The sequence below is a fragment of the Hyaena hyaena genome, unplaced genomic scaffold (assembly GCF_003009895.1).
Source record: "Hyaena hyaena isolate Hyena2069 unplaced genomic scaffold, ASM300989v1 scaffold_890, whole genome shotgun sequence".
Classification (NCBI taxonomy): Eukaryota; Metazoa; Chordata; class Mammalia; order Carnivora; family Hyaenidae; genus Hyaena; species Hyaena hyaena.
Genome location: NW_024081524.1, coordinates 292,484 through 311,653, shown reverse-complemented (window position 1 = coordinate 311,653; position 19,170 = coordinate 292,484). Strand labels below are relative to the sequence as shown.

Below are 19,170 nucleotides of genomic sequence, written 5' to 3'. Positions count from 1 at the left end.
GGGGTGGGGGGTGGGGGGGTGCGGGGTGGGGGGGGTGGGGAGGTGAGGGGGTGCGGGGTGGGGGGGTGGGGGGGTGCGGGTGGGGGGGGTGGGGGCTCGCGCCACCTGCACGGACCAGCCCCCATGATTACAACGGCTTCCTACCTAGGAGGACCGAGTCTCCTCGTCCTGAAGCTTCACGAAGCCAGAGCAAAGGGAAAGGGAGTCCTCTGAGAACTCGCCCTTCACATTTGGCAGTGGGAAATCGATCAAAATGTTCTTTTTAAGGCGAAACGTTGAGCTCCTACCGACCTACCAATTAGTGGCGAAAAGGGGCCAGACCCAGACTGCGCAGGCGCATTGCCTCCCGCGCCCGCGCGGGCGACCGTCCGGCCTCGGCCCTACGCGCGCGCGCCTGCGCGGGGCCGGGGGGCGGGGCCCTCAGGCGTCCCGGTTGCCTAGATACCTCTGCGAAACAATCGGTGCGGCTGGCGCGTCCCGGCCGCAGCGGGAAGAGGCAGTTGGCCTTCAGTTTCCGAGGAGCCCGAAGAGGAGGAGCGGGTGAGAGCCCCGGCCGGCAGCCCCGGACCCCGCGAGGCCCGCCTCCTGGCCCGCCCCCAAGCCCGGGAGCCCGCCCCCGGCCCCGCCACAGACCCCCGGTCCCCCGCCAGGCTCCGGGTCCCGGGGAGGCAGGGCGGCCCGGCCCTGGAGCTGCGCCTGCGCCCCGAGGCTCACGCTCTACCCCCGCCCCCTCCGCGCAGCACACCTTGGTTCTTCGCAGCCTGGTACCGGCCTGCGGAGAGCGATGCCGCTTCCCGACACCATGTTCTGCGCGCAGCAGATCCACATTCCCCCGGAACTGCCGGACATCCTGAAGCAGTTCACCAAGGCTGCGATCCGCACCCAGCCCGCCGACGTGCTGCAGTGGTCCGCGGGGTAAGCGCCTGGGGGAGCCGGCCGCCCCGCGTGGTGCGCCGCCCCGACACCCGTCCCGGCGCCCTTTCCTGCAAAGCAATGGCAGCTCCCTCGTGAGAGAGTGGTACTTACTCAGACTAACACTTACAGAGCAGTTGCATCGGGTGAAAAGTTTCTGCACTGTGTTCTCTAATGAAACCACTGCAGACCCTCCCTGTATGTTCTTTGTAAAACGATTTTTACAGGAAGGAATCTTACGGCCAAGCTCCTCGCCCGAGAGAATCCTCCCCGGGTTAGGCACCTGGGTCATTTTATTAGAACGCAAACGACCCAGGTCATATCGGGGTAATTTCCCCAAGGCTGCTGTGAGGGTTAAACTTTGCCCAGCCTGCTGCAGAGAAGGCGGACGTTCCTTGCAGCAAACATGCTATTTCCCGGAAGACATTCATAAGTTTAAAGTTACAAAGCCAATAGACCTTAAAACCATTCAAATAAACCCATTTGGTTTTGAAAGGAAAGTTCTTTGCCCCTTTTCAGAAGACAGGCTTAGAAACTCAATTTTGTGATCACAAGAACCGGTATAAATATAAATGTTTTAGTAACCGGCCTGTCCCGTTTCCCTCACTTGTAAAACCAAGGTGAACACTAGTTCCCTCTGGCTGCCCTAACGAATCACCACAGAAGTGGATCGATCAGAACAACAGGCATGTATTCTGCTGTGGAGGCTGACAGTCCAAATTCAGTTTCGCGGGGCTGTAGTCAGGCTGTCGGGGCTTTTCTCCGGGGGCTCTCGGGAGAGTCCAGTCCCTTGCCTTGCCTTTTCCACAGTCTGGAGCCGCATTCCCTGTGTTCGGTGGCTCGTGGTCCCTTCACCCTTAAAGCCAGGAGTGTAGCGTCTCCAGGACTCTCCCTCTGCCTCCCTCTTCCAAGCACACCAGTGATTACATTCAGGGCCCCTCAAGAAAGTTCAGGGACACAGTTCTCCCATCTCGGAATCCTCACCTCTACAAAGTCCCTGTTACCGTGTGAAATGAGACCCACAGTTTCCAGCATTAGGACCTGGATATCTATGAGGCTCTTCTGGAACCTACCACACAAGGCTGCTTATTAACCCAGTGTTTTGCCTTGTGACGGACACTTCTGTTAGTTGCTTCTCAAAGAGTCTCCCTGGGTTCTTGCCAAAAAAATTATGGCCTCTGGTTTTAACCGTTAGGAAAGCATCAACGAAAGAAAGGACGCGTAAGAGTGTACCTGTACTTGACAGAACACTCCAACATTGAGTCACTTTTTTTCTTGGAACATTAAATTATTTTAGTTTAGGCTTCACTTTAACTTAAGTGGCGTAACCGAGAACTTTCTGGATGTGCCATGCAACCATTTTCCCTCAGGAATAATTTTGGAAGGGGCGCCTGGGTGGCTCGGTCGTTTGGGCGTCTGACTTCGGCTCAGGTCATGATCTCATGGCCTGTGAGTTCGAGCCCCTCATCGGGCTCAGTGCTGACAGCTCAGAGCCTGGAGCCTGTTTCAGATTCTGTGTCTCCCCCTTTCTCTTCCCTGCTCATGCTCTGTCTCTCTCTGTCTCTCAATAATAAATAAATGTTAAAAAAAACAAACAAACCAATTTTGGAGTTTAGGAGTAAAAGCAAGCATTCACTAGGGAGTGTGTGTGTGAAATGGGCTCAGCCAGGTCCCACACAATCTGTGAGGGACAGATGTTGTCAGAAGAGGGCAAATTGGTCTTTGAAGTTATGACAAGGTAAGGGTGGCCTGGGTGGCTCAGTCAGTTAAGCATCCAACTCTTTAAAAAAAAATTTTGGGGTGCCTGGGTGGCTGAGTTGGTTAAGCGTCCGACTTTCGCTTAGGTCATGATCTCGTGGTTCGTGGGTTCGAGCCCCGCGTCGGGCTCTGTGCTGACTGCCAGCTCAGAGCCTGGAGCCTGTTTCAGAGTCTGTCACTCACTCTCTCTCTGACCCTCCCCTGCTCACGCTGTCTCTCTCTCTCTCTCTCCTAGAAATAAATAAAACATTTAAAAAAATTTAAAAAAAAATTTAATGTTTGTTTATTTTTGAGAGAGAGAGAGAGAGACAGAGTGCAAATGGGGGAGGGTCAGAGAGAGAGGGAGACACAGAATCCCAAGCAGGCTCCAGGCTCTGAGCTGTCAGCACAGAGAGCCACGCAGGCCTTGAACTCGCAAACCTCGAGATGATGACCTGAGCAGAAGTTGGTTGCTCAACCGACTGAGCCACCCAGGCGCCCCAAGCAACCAACTCTCAATTTCGCCTCGGGTCTTGATCTCACAGTTTGTGAGATTGGGCCCCTCAGTGGCCTCTGGTACTGACAGTGCAGAGCCTGCTTGGGATTGTCTCTCTCTCTCTCTCCCTCTCTCTGCCCCTCCCCTGCTTGCACATACTCTCTCTCAAAATATATAAATAAATGAACAAACAAACAAAACTTAGAAAAGGCAAGCCAGGGGTATTCCAGGAAGAGGAATGGCATCTATGCAAAGGGACGCCCATGAAGGTAACTGCGGGAGACTTCAGGAGGCCTTCAGGTTGAGGCTCTTTACAGATGAGGCCTCAGGTGGCAGAGGCGACTCAGCCTGCCCCGCCCCCTGCCTGTGTGCTCTGATGCAGCAGCTGGTTGGCTATACATTATTATGTCACCTGCGCGTGTGCAGTGTGACCGGGGCAAGACGTGGTCCAGGGCGGAAGGCCACTTTCCGCGACGCGCGCCTCCAGGGAATTCACACATCGGGGCTCTCCCCAAACATGGGCTTTCTCAGCCTTGGCACTGTTGACGCTTTGGACAGGACAGTTGCTTGGGGTGGGGGGGTGGGGGTGTCTGGGCACAGCAGGACCCATAGGACCCCCTCCTGTGACAGCCGAAAATGTCTCCAGAAATTGCCAGTGCCTTCCGGGGTAGCCGACGGGGGAACCGTTGAGGACCACGGCTTTAGAGGCCGTGGGGAGCTGGGGGATTGGCTTGATCGGTGATGACGAATAAAGCCCCAAAATAGGTGAAAACCCTAATTAGGAGCAGTATGACAAAGCTAAGCACCCATGCCTCCCCCGTCACCTTAGATCTTCCTGTCCACCTTTGTCTCTTACTGCTGCCCTCGTGTTAGGTCACGAAATATGGGTGCAGAGAGGAAAAGGCGGTGAGGTTGAAAATTTCTTGTAGCCTCTCAAATATCTAGCTACAGCGTCTTTGTTGCATAATCAGAGATGTTTCTAGTTATTCATATCTTTTTTTTTTTTTTAAGTTTATTTTTGAGAGAGAGAGAGCTGGGGAGGGGCAGAGAGAGAGAGAATCCCAAGGAGGCTCCGAACTGCCAGCACAGAGCCCAGTGTGGGTCTCGGACTCCTGAAACGCGAGATCGTGACCTGAGCTGAAATCAAGAGTCGGACGCTTAACCGATTGAGCCACACAGGCCCCTCGTTATTCATATCTTTTCAATTATGACCTGAAGGCCTGGTGGATGATTTACGATTCATTTTACTGTGTATGTTGTTTCTTTTAGTCATGTTGGCCGTCAGAGCTGCAGTGACCCTGCCGCAGTGGCTGGCCACCTCCTGCTCGCCTGGCGCCTTCCCCCCATCCCCCCCCCACCCCGGACCAAAGCCAAGTGTGTGCCCCCCTCCTGACCTGCTGCCCTGAACCGGTTCCATACCCTCACTTGTCCCACTAGACGTGGTATTCGTGCCAGTATAAGCACCAATATTCACATCCCAGAAAGGAACAATTAAATGGGAAAAAATACTAAAACAATTACCAAGTTGTTATTAATTACTAAATTAATGAAATTGATTGCTATTGCTAAATTGTTAAATTTAGTAAAGCAGTTTACTAAAAAATTACTTTAAAAAGGGTACCGGGCAGGACCCATGAAGGGTGAGGGGGGTGTGACTTGGAGGACCGGAGGGTTGGTCCCCAGTCAGGCAGATGGGTGTCTTCCCTGATCTGGGACCGTGTCGTGTTGAACCGAGATGGCTGAAGTCAGGCCCCTTGGAAAGCGGCCAGGACAAGCAAAGGGAAGACCAAACGCCAGCTGTCAGAGTGGAAGGACTGGACTGTGACATTGCCCTTGGGTCACCGTTGTCCCAAAGCTCCCGCCTCCTTTGGCAGCATTCCAGGACCCCTCACAGCTTTTGCTTGATGAGATGAGAACACGTGTGTCGGCAGCCCCCGCCCCTCACCGCCGTGGCCTGATGGCCAGGGGCACATTCAGCCCGTTGCAGCCTGAGCTCAGTCCCCCTAGGGGCCCTGCAACAGGGATTGCCATTATCGGTTTTACAGACAGAGAAACTGAGGCACGCAGAGAGGCTTAAGTTGTAGAGCTGAGTAGAGGAGTCAAGACCCCCGGAGGGGGATCCCAGGCCCTGGGGGTCATTTAAGAAACCTCACTGATTACAGTGCTTTCTGTGTATCTGATGGGATGTCTGTCGCCATTAGGTACTTTTCAGCTTTGTCAAGAGGAGATCCACTTCCGGTCAAGGACAGAATTGAAATGCCCGTGGCCACTCAGAAAACAGACACAGGCCTGACTCAAGGACTCCTGAAAGTTTTGCACAAGCAGGTATGAGAGGGTCCCTTATCCGTCAGCCCTACGAGGTGAAGCGTGGCCAGCTGCGGTAACGCGCCACGTCACCTCCTTGAGGCCTCCGTTCCCGGTGCAGACCTGCGAGGTGTTTTCAGAGGAGGAATCTTGTACTCGGTGGTCTTTCTCTAGGTTAAAGACCCCCACGTGGCTGTTTGCGATTAGATTGTCAGAAAGGGAAATACAATTTTCTTCTAAATCCTGTGTTAAAACACGAGATGCCCCTGGACTAAAAGTCTGAAACTTCAACTCCAAGCGTGGGGGCTGCAAGTCTCTTCTTGAAATATGTTTGTACAAATTTTGTATGTGCTAAAGAAATAATTTGCCGCTGCGTTAATCTGAACGGCAGATTAGTGTCCGGTGTCCAGTCATCCAGAGAAGCCTGGGCGTGGGCGAGGCCCTTCCTGGCACCTTCCTGCCCAAGAGCCAGGGCTCTCCTGACCCACCACACGGCTTTCAGAGAAACGAGTTACTGGGGAGTGTGTTACCCAGCCAGGTTTGGCAATCGTGATGATTGGGCTGTGATGCTAAAAATGACATTGGTGGTATGACCTTGGCCTTTTTTTTTTTTTGATGTTTTTATTTATTTCTGAAAGAGAGAGAGAGAGAGACAGCATGAGCAGGGGAGGGTCAGAGAGAGAGACACACACAGGCTCCAGGCTCTGAGCTGTCAGCACAGAGGCCGACACAGGGCTTGAACCCACGAACTGCGAGATCATGACCTGAGCCGAAGTCGGACACTTAACCGAGTGAGCCACCCAGGCGCCCCTGATCTTTATCTTTAAAGGGATTTGTCCCCCTTATACATTTGGGACTTACCATGCTTCTGGGCAGGATTCTGAAAATATGATTATTCCATGGCTTTCTCTGTCTTGAGGGAAACATGAATAACCATCTACAGGGGTAGCTTGGGAGAAGACAACGCTAAAAATTGCTCAGAGCACGTCTCATAGAAGGCGATTAGCAGATCGCAGTAGTTCCCCATCCTCACAGATTGTTTAAAATAGTGGAAGGAGGGGCGCCTGGGTGGCTCAGTCGGTTGAGCTTCTGACTTCGGCTCAGGTCATGATCTCACAGTTCGTGGGTTCGAGCCCCACATCGGGTTCTGTGCTGACGGCTCAGAGCCTAGAGGCTGCTTCAGATTCTGTGTCTCCCTCTCTCTCTGACCCTCCCCTGCTCATGCGGTCCCTCTCTTTCAGAAGTAAATAAAAAACATTAAAATTAAAAAAAAATAGTGGAAGGAATGAGTTTGTTTTCAGTTTTCAAATTTCTTCCATTTAACCACTGACACACGGAGCGGGTTGGATTTGAAATGTTTTTATTTTATTTATGGAGGTTTGTTTTCTGTTGTGAAGCACTTCACACGGACCGCAGAGCGTCACCTACCTGGCGTGCGTATGCCCTTTGTCCGAAGTCACAACGTTAGGCCATGTTTGCCTCACAGCCCTTTTTCCTTTCGAGAATTACAACGTGCTGATATCCGCCCGCTGCCAACACGCACCCCCCTCCCCGCTGTCCCAGGGCGCACTGTGTTGTGAAGTCAGAGCGTGTCATTGCCCAGCATGCAATGGGGACGTGTCTAAGCTGTCATAAACATTATATTTCACAGGCTTTTAAAACCTAAAGAAGACTCGTAGACATGAAAACTTACACATTTTGTCACCCTGTGGTTTCCGTGCAGTGCGGCCACCAGCAGTATGTGGAGTTAGCAGATCTGGAGCAGAAATGGAAAAATCTGTGCCTGCCCATAGAAAACTTCAGAACTCTGCTGCAGTTGGATCCTTGTGAAAACAAAATCGAGTGGATAAAATTTTTAGCGCTTGGATGTAGCATGCTTGGTGGGGTACGTACCTACAAGTAGCGTGTTAATAACTCTGGGTAATCGCGGGCCTGGCTTGAAAATAACGTAGGGGTTTCAGGAACTGAAGGAAACACTTTCGTTACTTTAGTCACTTTGTCTAAGAGAAGCAGGTTTTTTTCTCAAAGACTGTTGTGGTTTTTTAATGTTTGTTGATTTATTTAGAGAGAGAGAGAGAGAGAGAGAGTGAATGAGGGACAGAGAAGGGGAGAAAATCCCAAGCAGGCTCCATGCCGTCAGTGCAGAGCCTGACACGGGGCTCAAACTCATGTACCTTGAGATCATAACCTGAGCCGACATCAGACGCTTAACTGACTGAGCCACCCAGGCGCCCCTGATCATCTTATTTTTAGGTTTGCAGTTATTTTAAGCATTTTTAAAAATGCTTATTTATTTTGAGAGAGAGAAAGAAAGCATGAGTAGAGGAAGGAAAAAAGAGAGGGAGAGAGAATCCCAGGCAGGCTCCATGACGTCAGCGCAGAGCCCCATGTGGGACTCAATCTCAGGAACCATAAGGTCATGACCCTGAGCTGACACCAAGAGTCAGACGCTCAACCGACCATTATTTAAGCTAATTAAATAAATTAATTTAAATTAATGTAAATAAAATAATTACAGTTATTTTAATTTGCAGAAGTTAAATTCTTAAAAATTCTTCAATTTTAAAGTTGTTAACAGGAGATAAAATATATAGATCCTATTAAAAGGCATTTAGGTTTTAGAAGAGAATGCATCGATGACTTTTTATTAAACTACACACCGTTTGGTAAACAGATACTATGGTTTCCTCATCGGTGGGAAGAGGTGTAAAGTTATTTTATGTTTGAGTTAAAATATATGGTTAGTAGGTGACAGATACAGTGCAATTTTGCTTATGTTCAAGTACGACCCTCAGGAACGAAGACCCAGACGACCCTCCGACTCCCCAGGTAGGGGCGTCTCTGACCCGAGGGGGGCTGGGAGAGGAGGTACAGGACTTGTTTGGGAGTCTGGAAGCCGGCTCTTCAGCTCCATGTTTAGGTCTGTGTGAGACACCGGGGTCCAGGGAGGGGAGAGTTACACTGTCCACTTGCGAAGAAGCGGTTTTTAGGAGGCGAGGTGGACCCCTCACTGCCGAGAGGGGCACGTGTCTGCACCGCAGGGTGTAACTGGGTGGTTCACAGTCCCTGCTTCACAGTCCCCGCTTCACGCCGCACACTCATCTCCGGTTGTAATTTTAGAGAATCGCTGTGTGTAAGAAACTCCTACAAGCCGCACATGATCACTGACACCGACAGTGCGCTGCTGCTGATGGCCTGCGCTCTCTTCCTGTCCCCTCCCCACTGCCCCCCACCCCCACCCAAGCCACTGCTATCCCAAATCTCATGCTTCCTGGGGGCCACATACATTCCCCAAGAAATACATTATCTCGGGGCCCCTGGGTGGCTCAGTTGCTTAAGCATCCGACTTTGGCTCAGGTCATGATCTCGCAGTTCATGAGTTCGAGCCCCACACTGGGCTCTGTGCTGACAGCTCAGAGCCTCGAGCCTACTTCAGATTCTATCTCTGTCTCTCTCTGTCTGCCCTCCCCCACCCCGCTCATATTCTGTGTGCCTCTCTCTAAAATAAACATTAAAAAAATAAAAAAGAAATAAATACATTATTTTATGTTCATTGGTTTCAGCTTTATGAAAAGATAATTCTGTTGTTAGTAATCTGCTGGAACTTCTTTTCACTCCCAGTTAGCTTTCCATGTCTGTCGCCTGTATCATTACAGACTGCGCTAGGCCATGCATTGCCTCTGCTGTGTAATAGCCACTTTGTGGTGTGCCATGGTTTGCTGGTCTGCTCAGGGCCCCAGTGAGAAACTGGGAGACCCCAGTGCAGCCTGGTGCTGGCTGGATGCTGCGTAATGAGCTGCACAGGTGCCCAGTGTGTCTCCACCAGCAGCCCCGGGGACCCTCCCGCAGCAAGGCTGGGCCCCAGTGTAACCAGGGGATGGGGTATTGAGGTGGGAAAGACAAAGACAGATTTCATTACTGAAGCTTTCTTCATCTGGAAACTCCTCTGAGAGCCAGATTTGCATAATATAAAATTAGCATCTAATATCTGAATTAATGTTCATGGTGTAGTGAAATTTAGATCTTCACAATGAGACAGTAGAATATTTCGGGGCACCTGGGTGGCTCAGTCGGTTAAGCGTCTGACTTCGGCTCAGGTCATGATCTTGTGGGTCATGGGTTCGAGCCCCATGTCAGGCTCTGTGCTGACAGCTCGGGATTGGAGCCTGCTTCGGATTCTGTGTCTCCCTCTCTCTCTGACCCTCCCCTGCTCACGCTGTCTGTCTGTCTGTCTCTCTCTCAGAAATAAATAAAACATTAAAAAAATTAAAAAGAAAGTAGAATATTTCATATTTTGGAGGACCCACCTTTGTAATTTTCACTTCCGCAAGCCTGAAGATTAAGCACTGAATTGAAACCAAGCCAGAGCAAGAGATAGGGTCTCTCGTCCATGTGTCAGGTGGACACTAGGTGGAGACATTTGGTCACCTTCTGAACGGAACCCTGGGCAGGGACTGGGACACCAGCCTACATGCCTCTCCTTTCCTCCTGGAATAAGTCTCTCATCCTTGCTGGTCAGTGTGGGGTCCTGGCCTGTGCCCTGAGCCAGGCCACCTCGGCCGTAGAGTTTGCTGTGAGCTGTGGACTCGAGCCAGGCATTTGGGGAAGGCCCTCCTCCTCCTCCTCCTCCCCATCCCCTCCGGTCCACCAGCCGCACAGGTGTTGGGGGGACTGGGGAAAGGGGAGGGGGGCATTTGCTCTGCCCTTGCCTGCCCCTCCCCGGCCCCCCAGAGTACAGACAGCCTGGGGCGGCCAGGCTCACAACGCTGTGACTTGGAGAGGACAGTTTTGGTGTAGCGAGCGAGCATCTTAGCATTTATCTTTATGCTTTTTAGAACAGCTTCAGAAGTTGGGGCGCTTGGGTGGCTCGGTTGGTTGAGTGTCAGATTTCAGCTCAGGTCATGATCTTGCTGTTTGTGAGTTCGAGCCCCACGTCGGGCTCTGTGCTGACAGCTCTGAGCCTGGAGCCTGTTTCAGATTCTGTCTCCCTGTCTCTGCCCCTCCCCCAGTCCCTCTCTCTCTCTCAAACATAAATAAAACAAAAATATTTTAAAAACCTTCAGAAGCGAGGAGACGGAGCAGTGAAGTGGAGGAAAGGACAAGTAATTTTCAGTGGATTACTGCCCATTCACTTTTCCACAGAGGACTTCCGTTCAACTGGAGTCTGGTCGCTATGTCAACACAGAGGGCTCTGCTCTGCTTCCTCCGCCCACGGTCCCTGCGTGGCTGGTGGCAGACACATTCTCCCTGCTCTTCACTTCCTCTTCAAAATCACCGGCCAGAGGAATCAAGTTCAAGGTCTCTATGAAGACTAGAACCTCTACGTAAATTTCAGAGTCCTGTGAATCCTTCCTTGCTTCACAAATGTGTGTTGAGCACTGCTCTGTGCTGGGCCCTGTCCAGGGCGAACAAAACAGGCGGGCACCCCTTGCCACCGCCTCGCTTACCGTGTCGGGAGCTACCGATGCAGAAAAGGGGCGGTGGGGGCTGCCTGGGGCAGGCGGGACGTGGGCTGGTGCACCAGTGACCCCTGCCCTCTTCTCCAGTGCTGTGCGATGCCTGCCTGGCAACATGGCAACAGTTTATATTGTGATCTTTATCTTTACGTTTCTGCAGCACCAGCAATGAGCCTAAGCATTAAAGCAGTGGATCAAAATTCTTCGCTATGTTTTTTAAGCTTGAAGACCTTTGAACATAAAGAAGCTGTGAATGAAGCCCCCCATGGCCCCCACGCTGACGGAGGAAGCCCGTAACGGCAAACCGCCAGCCCGAGTCTACGCAGCCCCTGAGAAGCGTGCACCTTGCTCTGCGTCCAGCATGCGTGTGTGAGTGGAACACGATTTTCCGTCCACACCACAGTGCTTACACCCAGGCATCACATCCAGGGTTCTCACCACGAGCGGGGACATTCGGCGCCTTCGTCTCTGTTCTCCTTACTCCTCCGAGCAGCCGGCTGCGGAAGGGCCCGTCCTGAGCCGTGGAGGGAGGCTCCGTGACGCAGCTGTTGGTGACTCAGATTGGAAGTGGCTGAGCGGGATTTGAACGCAGACCGCGGGCTCCGCGCTGCCAGCGCACGGCCACCGGGCTCCCTGGTGACTCCGTAGCCCCAGGAGTGTGCCGCCCTCAGGCTGGGCCGCCGTATGAGAGCCTGCAGCTCCCTGTCTCAGAGAATAGCAGCTCCCAAGGATTATCATTAATGTCACTTGATTTCCTAAAATGATTTTTACTCGGAAAAGCTTGCAACGCCGGCCTCCTAACAGGGCTCACTTGGAAATCTTAGGATGTTGTCCAAGCACAGTGGTGCTTCCTCTTCCTCATGTTGGGTTTGGTGTCCCGGACCCATCCCAGTGATGGAGTCCGGGCTCGCGCACTTATTCAGGCTTCCCAGCTGGGCCTCTGAGCCCATTCGGAGGTGACCACGAAGATTCCTTTTACCATCGGGCCGCCGAAAAGAACCAGCCCCCCGCCCCCACCATGGGTGGGAGCCTCAGGTCGCAGACAAGTTTGGTAACCGCGTCCTGCAGCAGAAGGACTGCTCTTGGGCCCCCGGGCTCCCCGGCCCCCAGCACCAGTCACCCCCCTGCTGAGGGAGGGTCTCCCCCAGGGGGAAGAAAGAGGTGGGGTGCACCCCACCCACACGCCCCCACTGGCCTTGGGCCTGTGCTCACACGGGGACCCTCCATCCTCCCTGGACGGTGACGTGGGCAGCACCCGCCCTCACCAGCGGGCTTCTCCTGAAGACCGAGTCCCGCCACCTTGAAAATACCCATCTGCCACCTTCACCTGCGCGAGTCCCCGGACTGGACTGCGTTTTAGATGAGAAAACCCGCGAGGATTAAGGGAAAAGGTCCTCAGACTTTTTAAAAGTGAAATTTGGGGTTGGTAGCACTGCGTGAAGCCACCAGGCCGCGCCTCCGAGGAGACCCCCCTTCTGTTTAAGGGACCAATCAAGAAGTTACACGGATTGTCACTTCCCGCCCGCCACCAGGGAACCTGGGGCGGTGTGAGGTGGCTCTGTCGTGTCATCACAAGAGCAGCTCAAACTGTGAGACAGAAGCTTCCACAGGACGGACACCCGGAAGCTGCTCCGGAGATGGCAGGCGGCCGCAGGCTCGTCTTTCCGTCACGTCTCCGCCTTAATCGCATGCGGCGGCTCAGCCTTAGGTGCCCGGCCAAGACCAAGTGCGGCCACGCCTTCCAGGACAGCTCGTGGCTGGAGACTGGGTCGGGGCAGGGGACCGGAAGGGGGGTGCCTGCCCACGTGGGTCCTCTGGCCGGTGAGCCCCCCCTTGGGGGCTGAGAGATCTGGCTCAGGCACAAAGCCACGCACGTTGCTTTACGAACCTGTGTGCACGTAAACGGATCACTGCACACCTCACTGCCAGAAACGTTAACGCCGGCAGCGTGGCCAGGCCCTCGCGAAGGCTGTGATGCTGCCATGTTTTGATGTGTTTTCCCCCTAAAGACCTCCTCCTTGGAACCACCGTGACGCAGACCTCTTGTGCTTGCTCCGTGCACTGCGTCAGTCCCCATCGTCCTTCCTAAGGCTTTCAAGTGGCCGTAGGCCCCGGAGGGTGTGGGAAGTGGCTTTCCAGATGTTTGGAGCCCCGGCTGTGGCGATGGGGGGCTCTGGGCTGGGCAGCCCTTCTCTCCAGCCCCCAGCCCAGCACCTGGAGACCCCCCCCCCTCCAAAGGTGGCAACGCCCCCCACCCCCCACTCCGCTGCCAATCCCCGGTGACTCTTCACGGTCGTGAGGTGGGGTGCGGTGCTCCCGCCCTGCGGACTTCACCTCGGGCCAGCCGCTCAGACTCTGGGCCCCACTGACTTCCTTGTAGTCTTTCCCCGTCTCCCTGCTGGAGACATGAGGCATCTTCTCTGGCGAGAAGCTGGCCGAGCTCCTGGAGCCCCGAGGGGGTGCAGTGCTGTGTGGTGAGAGGGTCTGCGGAGAGCCAGTCGCAAGGCCCCGGGTCGCCCAGCAGCCTCGGTCAGGGCGGGGGCAGGCCCTGCACCATTCGGGCCTCTGGATGAGGCCAGAACCCTGGCCAACACCTTGACTGGAGCCCTGGATGGCCCAGCTAAGCAGGGCCGACTCCTGACCCACAGAAACTTCGAGATAGGAAACAGGGCTCCAGCCATTTGTGTGTCCCTCAGGTGTCAGGCTTGTCCCCCTACACAGTCTCGGTCCCAGTGAAGCAAGTCCACGTGTGACCGTCCCGCCTGTGTTTTTCTCGCTCTTTCCTCCTAAGTGCAGCCCCTAAATGTTAACAGCCTGCTCTCTGCAGGGGAGAAGGGCCCCAGCTTGCAGTGTTAGCCCACGGATGGGGCGTAAATGCTCCCACCATGGCTGGTTTCAGGCCACCAACGGGAGGTCAATCCTCTCAAAAAACTCCTAGAAATTCAAGAGTCCCCAAGAGCTGCTCCCCCTGCACACAGGCCTGGTCCCTGCGTCCCCACGAGTCTCCTGTGAGGCCACCAGGGATCGGATACAGTCTAGCACTGAGCAGGGGCCATCTTTGCGGGCCTCCCCCACCATGAGTGCATTTCCTTGAGCGCCCCCCCTCCCCCAGCTCGGAGGGAGAAGCCTGCTCTGAGCTTGTGCCTTGCAGGAGGGTGACGGCTTCTCCAAGGCCTGGCTTTCAGGCACAAAGTCAAAGTATCGGCGGCCGGGGAGGGGGTGGGGCGTGACTGAGCCAGGCACAGGGAGGCACAGTGCGCCTACACGGAGGCCCATGGGGCTCTGGTCGGTGACCGTCAGCTCCGTCCCCTGGGCACGTGGTGGCGCTGAAGGGGCTGGTGGGTTCTGTGCTGGCTCAGGGCCCATCCTAAGGGGGCTGATGCTTCCTCATGCCCGGAGAGCCGTCTTCATTTTATTTAGTTATTATTATTTTTTAAAATGTTGTGTTTATTTCTGAGGGAGAAGAGAGACAGCGTGAGCAGGGGAGGGTCAGAGAGAGAGGGAGACACAGAATCTGAAACAGGCTCCAGGCTCCGAGCTAGCTGTCAACACAGAGCCCGACGCGGGGCTTGAACCCATGAACCGCGAGATCATGACCTAAGCGAAAGTCGGACGCTTAACCGACTAAGCCACCCAGGCGCCCCTTATTTAGTTATTTTTTAAAGTTTATTTATTTAATTATTTTGAGAGAGAAAGTGCGAGTCAAGTAGGGGCAGAGAGAGAGAGAGAATCCCAAGCAGGCTCCGTACTGCCAGTGCAGAGCCTGACATGGGGCTTGAGCTCGTGAACTGTGAGATCATGACCTGAGCAGAAACCAAGAGTCAGGTACTCAACCAACTGAGCCACCACCCAGGTGCCCCCCCCCATTTTAATATAAAATAAAATCTGTGGATTAGCATTCTCTTCAGACCAATTGCAGCCTGATCAAAACTTCCTTTTCCGTCTCTTTGTTTATGGCAATCGTAACTTGACCTACTTCTTCATACAGATGGAGGAGAACATGCTCTTTGGAGCATTTCTGTAAAATACACTCAGGTGTTTTCTCTGCTGGTGTTTTGGGCTTTCATGTCAGCGATTCCGAGTAGTAATTGTCCCCCCCCCCGCCCCGTCTGTGGTGCTTCTAGTCACTGAACACGTCGATGAAGCATCTGTGTGAGATCCTCACCAGCGACCCCGAGGGCGGGCCCGCGAGCATCCCATTCGAGACTTTCTCCTACGTCTACCGTTACTTGTCCAGAATGGACTCGGACATCCCCGAGGCGGACATAGAGTCCTATCTCGCCACTTTAAAGGACACTGCGTGAGTATGAGCGCTCCCTGCAATTCGGGTCTGTTCTGTATGTTAGAGAAGGTCCTTTCTCCCTCCCTCTTTTCTCTCGGACAAGTTTGTTCCTGCGCATCCTGCCGGTGCTGGGAGGGAAGGGCCACACACACACACACACACACACACACACACACACACACGGTGTCCCAAGTGGGACACGGCGGGAGGCACACGCCGGCTCTGTTCCCACGCGAGAGGGAAGGTGTGTCCTGCCTTTGAGACGGTTTATCCAGAATTTATCTTGGTTCCTGAGTGTGCCAACTGGCGTCTGACCACCGCGCGTTAAAGCAGAAGATGGAGGGCACAACTCCACAGGGACACTGCAGGCGGAGGGTGTGACTGCCCGCCTGTGTCCCTCGCTTGTGTCCCGGGACTGCCAGACAGGGCCGGCCGCAGACCCCGCTGAGGGCCCTGAGAACAAGGGAGCAGAGGCGCACAGTCGGGCTGGGCACCCCCTGCTCAGCAGGCCTTGTCCTCACCGCCGGCCTCGGGTCCCCTCCTGCCCGGGGCGCCAGGGCCAGTGTCCCTCCCCGGCTCTGCCTCTGGACCCTTCCAACTGTGTTTGTCCTCCCTCCTCCTGACCCGGCCCCCCCCCCACTGTCTGCTCCGCCCCCTCCTCCACGTGCTCTCCGCTACTTGGCAAGCAGCCCCTCCCCGCCCCCCCCAGCACGCCAGGTGACCGTCTTCCTGCTGACACTCCTGACACCCACAGTTCTGGGGGACTTGCCCCTCCCCTCTCTGATGTCCCCGCAGATGTCTCTCCCCTTCCCCTCCTCTGCAGCCACACCCCTCCCCCTCCCCCTACAGCTGGCTCCCCTCCTCCAGGGACGTGAACCCTGCCCAGCCGCCTCCCTTCTTTCCTGAGACCTCCAATGCCACCCCGACTGCCCCCCAGTGGCAAGTGATAGGAGGGGACTGTCCCCTCCTTCACCAGCAGCCTCCTCCCGGCTCCAGTCCCCCCTTGTCTGGACACGGTCATGCTCATCCTGCGTCAGCTTGGAGCACTCGCCAACCGCCCCACCCCCATCTCAGGTCCTCACAGTGGGCGCTGCATAGACCCTGCCCTGTCACCTCGCCCCAGACCCAGTCTCTAGCCCCAGATCCACCTGTCCCATGGACCAAGGACAGCGGCAGCCCAGAGCTGAACCGGGCTTTCCGAGCCGCACTCCCCGCCCCCTCTGAACCCCAGCCCTCCAGCCCTCTGTCTGGGCCCTTCCCCCAGGGACCCCTGTCCTGTTGTGAAGCCAGCTCTGGGCTCCGGGTGTCAAACCACCTGCTTGACCTTCCCACTGCAATGTGCGTGCACGTGCCAGGCGGTGCTCGTGCCAGCAGAATTCACCTTCTTTCCCATGTGTTTTCCTCCCTGGTTTCCCCCTTCTGTAAACCGAATCACCCACCTCCCCCCCAGGGAGATCGGAGCAGAGACCTCGGTGACCCTTAGATGATGCCTCTTCCCTCCCCTCCCCCTCCGTAACCCGTCTCACATCTTTCTGTGCTTCCCCCCGTTCCGATGCCCCATCGTCTGCCGCCCCTGCCTCTAGCCGGCTGCAGTCCGCTGGCCTTCAACTGTTTCAATGTTTATTTATTTTTGAGAGAGACAGAGACAGAGTGTAACTGGAGGGGCAGAGAGAAAGAGGGAGACGCAGAATCCAAAACAGGCTCCAGGCTCTGAGCTGTCAGCACAGAGTCTGATGCAGGACTTGAACCCCCAAACCGTGAGATCGTGACCTGAGCCAAAGTCGGACACTTAACGGACTGAGCCACCCAGGCGCCCCCCGACCAACTTTTTAAATAGAAGGATACTTTTGTTTCAGTAGGGACTAAAATTTGAATGGTCAGTGAAGAAAACATATAAATAAAGTATGGACCGTTTCACCTAGAAATAATGCCCATTTTTTTTTTAAATTTTATTTCTGAGAGAGAGAGAGAGAGCGTGAGCAGGGAAGGGTCAGAGAGAGACAGAGTCACAGACTGAAACAGGCTCCGGGCTCCGAGCTGGCTGTCAACACAGAGCCCGACGCGGGGCTCGAACCCACGAACCGCGAGATCATGACCTAAGCGAAAGTCGGACGCTTAACCGACTAAGCCACCCAGGCGCCCCAATAATGCCCATTTTTATACAAGAAAATAGAATGCTGTCTCTTCAGAGGTAAGAATGACTGATTAGAGACCAGAAATCATCCATTTTTCTAGGTACAACTTTTAAATTATTTTGCATTTCACCAAAATGGTACCGTGCGCTGCAAGAAATTACTAATAAGTGTCTTTATCTGTTTCCAATTTAGAAACTCTAGAAAGAACGGCATGATAGGACTTTCAGATTTCTTCATTCTGACAAGGAAAGTTTAGGAAACCTCGAAAAGAAAATTCAGAAGACAGAGCCATTAATACAGGGGAGAACACTTTTTAATGTGACATAGTGCCTTTTAAAATCCTTGGCACCAAATACAGCTTGTCATTAACCACATACGTGTGTCGTGTGAATTTTCCGTCGCAGTTGGGTGTGGTCAGCGCAACGCAGAGCCTTGTAAATGATGGCCCTTCACGAGCTTCTTGTAAGAACCTTGGTGTGAAGGATTCGCAGCAGGGAACCAGTCGTTTTGAGTAAAGGGATCTATTTGGGCGCTGCAGAATGGGGGGAAGGGGCCGTTTAAAACTGACTGTTCTTTTTCCTCCTTGGGGACCCCCGGCCAGTGGGAGGGCAGGTGCTTGCTCCCTGGGAACTGCACCTGAGACGCCCCAACAGCATCATCTGCTGAAGCTGCAGCGGGGAGGGGGGCCTGGAGGGTGCCTGCTCGCTGCAAGAGCATCACAGCCAGGGAAACAAAGTGGACCATTCAGACCACAGAACAGAAACAAGCACCCCAGGGACACTTGGGTGGCCCAGTCAGTTAAGCATCCAACTTCAGGACTCAGGTCATGATCGCAAAGTTTGTGAGTTCAAGCACCGCCTAGGGCTCTCCGCGGTCAGTGTGGAGCCCACTTCGGATCCTTTGCCCCTCTCTCTCTGTCTCTCCCCCACTTGGGTGCATTCTCTCTCTCTCTCTCTCTCAAAAGTAAATAATAAAAACATTTTTTAAAAATTAAAAAAAAAAGGGGCGGCTGGGTGGCTCAGTTGATTAAGTGTCTGACTTCGGCTCAGGTCATGATCTCACGGTTTATGGGTTCGAGCCCTGCATAGGGCTCTGTATTGACCTCTCAGAGCCTGGAGCCTGGTTCAGATTCTGGTCTCCCTCTTTCTCTGTCCCTCCCCTGTTCACACTCCGTCTCTGTCTCTGAAAAATGAATAAATATTAAATTTTTTAATTAAAGAAATAAGCACCCCAAATCTTTTATATGCTTGCTTTATATAAAGTCTTCAAAATGAAATGGCAAGTAATATGCCTTAGATAATTTTACTGAGAACTTAGAAATGGTGCGGCTTGTTGGTTTTCTGCAGATCAGCCACCATAGTTATAAAATTTATCAAATTTTATTTATTTAAATAAATATATATTTATATAAAATAGATATAAAATTTATCAAATTTATCAAAGAGTTGTGAAAACCCAAAGTTATGAGGAATCGCTTCCTCCAGGGAAGAGAAGCCCCTCCTGTGTCACGTCTACCTGAGATCTAGGGACGCTTTTTGCTGCTGCCTCTCCCTCAGAGGACCCTCTGCCTGGCCGAGCCGGAGGGTGACCATCAGTGTCACTCAGTCAGCCCCAGAGAGACCTTCTCATGACAGGTGCCCGTCCAGGGGGCCACGGACCGAGAGTGGGGGCCTGATGACTTTGGGGCCTGCTTGCTGCAAACGTCTGTCCATTCAGTAGAATTTGTGCTGAGGTGTGTCATCGGGAGGTCACAAGGGAGGGACACACAGCCCCTGCCCCCCGTCACTGGAGGGCCACCAACATTCACCGAAAGAACTTCATCAAATTGCTGACGAGTCACAGTGCCTT

The 19,170-nt window shown here is 53.7% G+C and overlaps 1 protein-coding gene and 1 long non-coding RNA gene across 3 annotated transcripts in view; one reads left to right on the top strand and one right to left on the bottom strand.

The window, feature by feature from the left end:
• LOC120222579 overlaps positions 1-416 on the bottom strand; it is a 6,085-nt gene extending 5,669 nt beyond the window's left edge. Inside the window, exon 1 of the long non-coding RNA XR_005526082.1 lies at positions 145-416. This is a non-coding gene — a long non-coding RNA (uncharacterized LOC120222579). The remainder of the gene's footprint in view (positions 1-144) is intronic.
• A 34-nt stretch (positions 417-450) lies between these two features.
• Positions 451-17,696, top strand: ROPN1L (rhophilin associated tail protein 1 like). Of its 2 annotated transcripts, none has more exons than XM_039220461.1 (6): positions 451-540; positions 741-915; positions 5,347-5,470; positions 7,173-7,334; positions 15,030-15,205; positions 17,515-17,696. In XM_039220461.1, the coding sequence occupies exons 2-6, from the start codon at positions 785-787 to the stop codon at positions 17,576-17,578; spliced, it is 657 nt and encodes a 218-aa protein (XP_039076392.1). In that variant the 5' UTR covers positions 451-540; positions 741-784; the 3' UTR covers positions 17,579-17,696. The 2 variants fall into 2 exon arrangements, with proteins under 2 accessions (XP_039076392.1, XP_039076393.1); XM_039220462.1 differs by having other exon boundaries at positions 457-540; positions 761-915.
• Positions 17,697-19,170: the final 1,474 nt, after the last annotated feature.